Source organism: Echiichthys vipera, assembly GCF_963691815.1.
Source record: "Echiichthys vipera genome assembly, chromosome: 22".
NCBI lineage: Eukaryota > Metazoa > Chordata > Actinopteri > Perciformes > Trachinidae > Echiichthys > Echiichthys vipera.
The window spans coordinates 6,758,945-6,767,132 of record NC_139847.1 but is presented as its reverse complement, the minus strand read 5'-3'; the positions used below and the strand labels follow the sequence as shown (position 1 = coordinate 6,767,132).

The 8,188-nt window shown below is 40.6% G+C and overlaps 1 protein-coding gene across 1 annotated transcript; it reads left to right on the top strand.

Moving 5' to 3' along the window:
• The first annotated feature begins 1,072 nt into the window (after nt 1-1,072).
• On the top strand, nt 1,073-7,268 carry LOC310963724 (actin-related protein 2). Its single transcript, XM_083936637.1, has 9 exons — nt 1,073-1,250; nt 2,427-2,537; nt 3,031-3,189; nt 3,523-3,652; nt 3,758-3,894; nt 4,048-4,197; nt 5,597-5,742; nt 5,826-5,958; nt 6,871-7,268. The coding sequence occupies exons 1-9, from the start codon at nt 1,203-1,205 to the stop codon at nt 7,039-7,041; spliced, it is 1,185 nt and encodes a 394-aa protein (XP_083792763.1). The 5' UTR covers nt 1,073-1,202; the 3' UTR covers nt 7,042-7,268.
• Nucleotides 7,269-8,188: the final 920 nt, after the last annotated feature.

Sequence of the window (8,188 nt, the reverse complement as noted above, 5' to 3'; positions counted from 1 at the left end):
TTATAAGTCTATGGAGTTAACGGTAGAAAAAACAATAATGGGGCACCTTCCAACGTCTCGACGGGCTGTTTCACTTTTTTTATAATGCATACAATGGTATTAAGTGAAATAAACACGCTGAATAACAATGATTTTGATGCTAGATGTCTCTTTTTTTATCACCTCAATTTGGGAAGTAATTAAAAAAGCTATATTGACTACAAATGCAGCAACGTCAGTGCATATAGCAACGGTTTTTAACTTTTTATTAAAACATAATTCTATAGAGTAGGCCTAATACTATAACACACAGGCTACCATCTGCTGTGTAAATACCCTGTAGCATACTAAAATCATGCTAGGCTACTGTTATTTTATACTGATTATGGTAAAAATATAAAAAAGGAAAATGGCAAGCTTAAAAGTGCATGGACAATTCAATAATGATAAATAATTAAAAATGAAAATAAGAAATGAATAGGTTATAAATAAATAAAGTACATAAACTGAACGTGATAATATTATTAATTAGTTTTGCCCCATAAAAATGAAAGAAAATAAGTGTTTATGCTTCTAGCATATTGGGCTGTATATAAAATAGAGATAAGTGTTTAAACATGAATTATGGTGAATAGTGGATAATGGGGTAGGAACAAACAAGTGCAAACTTCTCCCTGCTCCTTTTTGAACATGTAATATAAAATATTTTATCAAAATGTTTTGTATTAAAATCAAAACAATACAAAAGGAACAGATAATGTAAAAAAAAAGAGAAGAAAAAGATAATGTACTTTGCAATGTTTGTTCATTATAGAGGGAGGTAACTTCATATAGTAACATAAGTAGAGAAAGGTCTCCCCAGAAGTGTGAAATGTAGAGAAATTTCCATAATAAATGGACAAAATGTTCTTCTTTTTTGTTGCAAAATGAGCAGTCTCATGAAATGTCAACTTTAAAAGTGATTTGCAAATGCCTCATTCAAGAGAACACTACCTATTTCCCTCAAATAAGTGGTAGGAAGTGAAGGTTCCTCACCCCTCACTTGGTCACAGAAAATGGGCGTCCACATATTCGCCAATCCCGCCCCCTCTGGAAGGAGCAGCAAGAGGACTTCTGCTTACCCGTCAGTTATAGTCACGGCTAAATTCATGAACAAAAACCTTGAATTTGTTATTTCAGTCAGTCCCCTGCCCTGACAGGAGGGAGTATCTTGAGCTGTAAGCATGGACAGTGAGGGGAGAAAAGTGGTGGTCTGTGACAATGGGACAGGGGTAAGTCAAATATTGTCTTTATTGAGCCATACACTAGCCCAACAGCCTTCTAACAGCACTGGTTATTGTTTTGCTTCCTTTCCAGTAAACTTTAGTCTGTATTCATAGTGTTATCTACAACCTGTCACACTGTTGTTCATGCAAACCTACATCAGCTGCGTTAAACATCTGTTTTATTTTAAAGAAGTCTGCTTCTTAACATGTGAAGGGTGTGAATCTGTGTGCATACTCCAGCCTGACTCCACATCTGTCTGGACTTGTCACTCTGCCTCTGATGTTCACACACAGAGCCATAAATGGTTGTGATGCTTTGAACTGAGCAACAATTGGATGAAGCAGGAAGAGAGATTTGAGTTACTTAAACATCAGGAGTGGCTCTTCAATAGTGTTGAGATATGTTAGGACAAACACAAGTTATGAACTGTACCTGTAGTTAGAAACTGTCAGTATCTTATCTTGGAATGCCTTGCATCCCTCCGGGCTAAGGAATGTGTCGATGGCCACAAAGACAAGTTGAGACACTACAGTATGAGGTGTAGTCATGACAGGCAGAGAAGCAGCAGTGGATTGCAGCCCATTTAAAAACAATGTATCAACATATATCTATTTCACCATGATTTCCAAAGGAATTATTGCAAATGCTTTTTAAAAAATGTAAGGAAAGTATCTGATATATAATCTGGTAAATGCATCATGATAATAAACTCTTGGACTGTTTCCTGGATACAGATTAAGCATGTGCTGGATTAAACTGAAAAGAACAGATTTATGAATGAAACTCATCCACTACAAAAGCCTTTAGTGCAGGAGTACAATCAACTTAAGTACACATTTGAGGTACTCGTACTTTTATTGCGTAATTACATTTTATGCAACTTTATGCAAAGCCTACATCTCAAAGACCTTCTACTCCACTACATGAGTCTGACTAGACTAGTCCTGTCTAGTGAAACATGTAGGGGAGAGCGGGGTGATTCGAGCCTGTGGGGAAGTTCAGACATCCAGAAACATCATATATAATAGGAAAACACTGGTCGGGAATAATTAACTGCACTATGAGTACTTTGGCAGTTAATGTGCAGCATTGACTCGGGGATGTTCGGACAAACTTTCAGTTTCAGTCAGCATACAAAAACTTAAATGTCTTCATGTTTCACTCTCACATCCCTTTCCCAGTTTGTCAAGTGTGGCTTTGCTGGATCCAACTTCCCCGAGCACATCTTCCCTGCCATGGTGGGTCGACCGCTCATTCGATCAACCGCCAAAGTGGGCAACATTGAGATAAAGGTGAGATTACTTTAAATAAACTGCTTTATTATACCATGGAACTGGGTTTGACTTGAGATAAACCACACCAGGAGAAGAAAATGGATGGAAACAATCCGTCACTTAAAACCACTGTATCTATGTGGTTGTAGTCTATTTAAAGCAAAGGGAATGGGATGCCTGGACACACACTGTAAGACTTCTTAAGCTAATTCCACACCTGACCTTTCTTCCTCTCCTCCTGCTCTTCCTACCACACAGCTCATCAAGCTGTCTTAGAACTGCCTAAGACACAGTTAAGTTTATGCGCTCATGTAACCTGACCTTTTCTCTTGTAATCCCTTAAACGATGTAGAAACTCTGGAGTAAACACTTGTAGCATCACATAAAAACAGGAAAAGACAAAAAAAGAAAAAGTGCATGTTTTCCTCATCCTGACTTTATGCAAAGATAAACTGACAAACCCTTTCCAAAAAGTCAAACTCTTACACCTTTATCTAATCTCTCCCATCAGGACCTGATGGTGGGTGACGAGGCCAGCGAATGCCGCTCCATGCTGGAGATCACCTACCCCATGGAGAACGGTATGGTGCGCAGCTGGGATGACATGCTCCACCTGTGGGACTACACCTTCGGTCCAGAGCGCCTGGACCTCAACCCGTCAGAATGCAAGGTAACAGCTGGGCAGATGTTGCATGACAATCAGAATCAGAAATACTTCAATAATCCCCAGGACAAGTTGTCAAGACAAGTTTCTTTGGGAAAAATGTTGTGTGAACCTGTTACAGAGGTTTGCAGGAAACACACAATCAACCTTTCAAAATAAAGCTCAGAAACATATATAAGTCTTGTCACATCACATGAAGTAGCAAAACAAAAAAGGACTGAATTGTAAATAATTCTGCCTCTGTATTCCAGCATTATCTTCTGTCTGCAACCTGCAAGAATTAAAGGAAAAACACTTTACATTACATTTGTATTTCACTTTTTACTTCACTACTTCAAGATCCTGTTGACTGAGCCGCCCATGAATCCCATGAAGAACCGGGAGAAGATCACGGAGGTCATGTTTGAGAAGTACCAGTTCCATGGCATTTATGTGGCAATTCAGGCTGTGCTCACTCTGTATGCTCAGGGTAAGACATCGCAGCTCAGTGAGATGTGAAAATGTCTGATGTCTGACCTCCAGGATTATTGGAAATGTTTCATAAAATATGCTTTTTGGGAATGTTGGTCTACAGGTTTGCTGACAGGTGTGGTCCTCGACTCGGGGGATGGTGTTACCCACATCTGTCCGGTGTATGAGGGCTTTTCTTTACCCCACCTCACGCGCAGGCTGGACATCGCGGGACGTGACATCACACGCTACCTTATTAAGGTTCGCCGGAAGATACTTGTTTCAGTGTTTGGGATGTAGGGTCTGAATATTGCACATGAAGTAATGAGGAACAAAGTCAAGAAAACACACTATGGTAAAGATTTGTTTAAAAAACCCGACAAACACACTCATATTTTATTTTCCCGCCATCAGCTCCTGCTTCTCCGCGGTTACGCCTTCAACCACACAGCCGACTTCGAGACTGTGCGTATGCTGAAGGAGAAGCTCTGCTACGTGGGATACAACATCGAGCAGGAGCAGCGTCTGGCCATTGAGACCACCTACCTGGTGGAGACGTTCACGGTACGCAGAGGAACAAACGTTAGATGAGCAGATCGATGCCACTCGATATGCACTCTTGTTAGTGTACAAACTATGGACTGTATAAAATATGGGGCTGGTAAATCTTTTACCCTTTAACACGACTTCCAGAACATTTGTTTTCTGGTCTCAGTCACTATCTGTCCTGGATTACACATAATCTGACTCCGCCTGGTGGATTGATTCACATGATTTGCATTTGCTCAGAATATCAATCTGGGAACTCTCCTTTGGTGATCTTTTGGTTGCTGATTGGATAAACCATCTGCCTATCGGGCAAAATCAACCAATTAGATCAACGAAGAGTATCAGGTACAAACAGAGCGTCGAGGCAAAGCTCAGAAAGTAAACAACATGTCGGTAAAGGATATTTGCCATTTGTGTGATGTGAATTTACGGATAAAAGGCACAATTTCAGGTGCCCGGTCCATATTCCAACAGGAGGATCCAAGGGAATGAAGCCTCAGTGAACAGCTAACAGAATTAGGGCTACTGCTATCTAAAATATGTCTAGATCAGGTCAGATTTGCATGCGTTGCATCGCACTTGCCTCAAAACTAACTCTGATTGGACATTCGCTTGGCAAACATCTCCAAAGTTTCTCCGTTGCACGTTACCAGACTGATCTGTGAGTAAAATACAATAGAGCTCGCAAGATCAGGATAGTTTCACAAGGCTACAGGTCCCACGAGGTCTACGGGAAGCTGTATTACAGGGGCGGGACCTACCAGCCCTGTGGACCCTGTGGTCTCTGCGAAATAATTGAAACGCGTGAGTTATAGAAGAAGAATTTAATATTAATTTATTAGTCTCGCAACATGACACAGAACCTGTATACATGCAATTAATGGAAAGATGTTAGAGCGAGGGGCCAGTGACAAGCGCCCCAAGAAGTTGGGGGTTCGGTGGCTTGATAAATAGCACCTCAGCAGTGCACAGGAGACCATCAACGCTGCATTCATGGTCCACACAGGGACTCGAACTAAGCCAAGTGGACCATGGACTGAGCTACTGCCGCCACCAAAGAAATATTCACTCACAATGCCGAAACCCGGGATCGAACCAGGGACCTTTAGATCTTCAGTCTAACGCTCTCCCAACTGAGCTATTTCGGCACAGAGTGCTGCAAAATTTAGACCAAAAAGACCAAAACCGTTGCTTGTACCTAAAGTTGGGTACTTTAACATGTGGGTCGAAGGGGACTGACTCACTTTTGGAGCGCACCGGAGAAACGGCCGTTTTTGCCGCTCTGTACAAACAACGCATCAGATACTTCCTTCAATGTCTATTTCTATCTGTTTGTTCAGCCTCTCTCCTGATGTAAAAGAAAATACATGGCACAGTCATATTGTTTTTCCTTGGGTTCCTTTCTGTGGTGCAGCTCCCTGACGGCCGGCAGGTGAAGGTGGGCGGAGAGAGGTTCGGGGCCCCTGAAGCTCTCTTCCAGCCTCATCTGGTCAACGTGGAGGGAGCAGGAGTGGCCGAGCTGCTGTTCAACACCATCCAGGCTGCAGACATCGACCTCAGGTCTGAGCTCCTCACTGCGCTACAGAAGACAAACAAAGCATGCCATTTCCCCCATGTCCCACCTTTTTCTCTTTCCTGTGCAGGTCAGACTTCTATAAGCACATTGTTCTGTCTGGAGGCACCACCATGTACCCCGGACTCCCATCCAGGCTGGAAAGAGAGATCAAGCAGCTCTACCTGGAGAGGGTGCTGGATGGAGACACCCAGAAACTTAACGTAAGAACTTTTATACCCACTAATGAGATTTATGCTTTACTGGGGAATGATGTGGTGTCGACACAGCTGGGGTTTCAACTGTGAATGTATCACAACTCTCAATCCACAGAGAAACACTACACACACACACACACACACACACACACACACACACACACACACACACACACACACACACACACACACACACACACACACACACATATACATATAAAGATTTAAATAGGATTATTGTGATGGTTATTGTTTACCTACTGCAGTTATAAGAGCAGTTGTATCTAGTGCTCTCAAGTCAAGTCAAGTTACTTTATTAGTACAGTAGTACATATCAAATAAATCAGCATTAAATAATCAGCTGTGTTAAATATAGCTAACACACACACACACACACACACACACACACACACACACACATATATATATACTGTATATATGTGTGTGGATGGTTATTTGAAAAGACATTTTCCTACTGCAGTTATAAGAGCAGTTTTATCAAGTGCTCTCAAGTCAAGTCAAGTTACTTTATTAGTACAGTGGAAGTGGAAATTAAGAGGAAATGTCAAATTATAAATGTCTTACAGGTCCAGAAGTATCTTAAACCATATCATGTTAAGATATAAAAATAATAGTAAGAATAGAATAAAAAAAATAAAATAAATCGGTTAAAAAAAAGTTTAGTTTGTTTAAACCTAATGGGTATAAAATACAATAATTAAAATAATAAGAAATACAATAAAAATGAAAGAAACTGAGTATATCAATAAAACCAGCATTAAATAATCACCTGTGTAAAATATAGCTCTCTCACACACACACACACACACACAGCATAAAAGCATAGAAGAGGAAATGTATGTACATGTAGAGAGAGTGCTGTATTTCAATGACCTCCTTCTTTCTTCACCTGTGCAGAAGTTTAAGATCCGGATCGAGGACCCTCCCCGGCGTAAGCACATGGTGTTCCTGGGCGGCGCGGTGCTGGCCAACATCATGAAGGACAAGGACTCGTTCTGGCTGAGCAGGGCAGAGTACGAGGAGAAGGGCCTGGGAGTGCTGCAGAAGCTGGGAGGTGGAGTCAGATAAAAACTCAGATAGCTTTATAACTTCATAGTAACTCCTCACCTCTTATTGCCTGGCACGCTGGACGAAACAGCTTTCATAGTGCATCCAGTTTATCAAGTGTTTCCCTCTGTTTATAAAACTGTAAACTGATTATGTTTGAGATTTGGACTTTTATGAAATAACAATGTAATGGGTGTTTTTCACTCCTTTCTGATATCTTTTAAACAATTGATTAAAAATAACTGACACACTGACTGGTATTACAATTCATTGTTAGTTGCAGACCTCTGCTATCTCTGCTGAGGTGACGGTTTAGTTTACTTTTACTTAAGTTACTGTACATTTTGAATGCAGAACTTTAACTTGTATTGGGTTAGTGGTAATGGAGTATCTTTAGATTGTGGTATTCTTACTTAAAGTGTAATTCCGGCACTTGCATACATGAAATAAGCTGATGAGACAGTTTTTTTTGTGTAACAACTATTTACAGAGAAATCTGGTAGAGTCGCTAACAGCCAGACGTGGCTAACACTGATTAGCTCGGGGCAGTACGGTGAAGGCATTCAAACGTCTTTTTTTAACCACTAATACTGCTCAAAATAACACCAAACCTCTGCAGTAGCATGAGAAGAGTCCCTACACATAAAACAAAGCACCAATGGGCTCCTTCCTTTTGGATTGACTTTGATAATCCACTTGAATGGACTTTACTATGAGAGGAGCTGGTACAGGGGCCAGTTGGTAAGTCTTTAAAACACTCTTTTAATAATCTGGGTTCACTAACTACGTTGTTGGTGCTTCTTTTTATGTGTAGGGACTCTTCTCATGCTACTGCAGAGGTTTGGTGTTATTTTGAGCAGCATTAGTGGTTAAAAAAATCAAGTTGACTCAACATATTCTCATGATTAATCAGCAACATGAAAGTGCTTTCCCCCCGTTATTGTTTGACACAATTGAAACTCTGTCAATGAATTAAAATTATTTGTTACATCTTATGAAAACACATACAACTCCATATTGTGCTTTGTAAAAGAATACTGGAAACAATCATAAAGTTATGGTTATAAATGCTGGAAAACAACACTAACTCATGTAGAAATGGTTTAAAATGTTAGACAATCATGAACCCAGCAGACTACAGGAACAAAGTTGCTTTCTATTTCTCAAA

Excerpts from the sequence above, each read along its gene's own strand:
- LOC310963724 (XM_083936637.1), top strand. The coding sequence starts at position 1,203 with ATGGACAGTGAGGGGAGAAAAGTGGTGGTCTGTGACAATGGGACAGGG. Across the intron at positions 3,190-3,522 it reads TCAACCCGTCAGAATGCAAG|ATCCTGTTGACTGAGCCGCC; the intron begins GTAACAGCTGGG and ends CACTACTTCAAG. Across the intron at positions 4,198-5,596 it reads ACCTGGTGGAGACGTTCACG|CTCCCTGACGGCCGGCAGGT; the intron begins GTACGCAGAGGA and ends TCTGTGGTGCAG.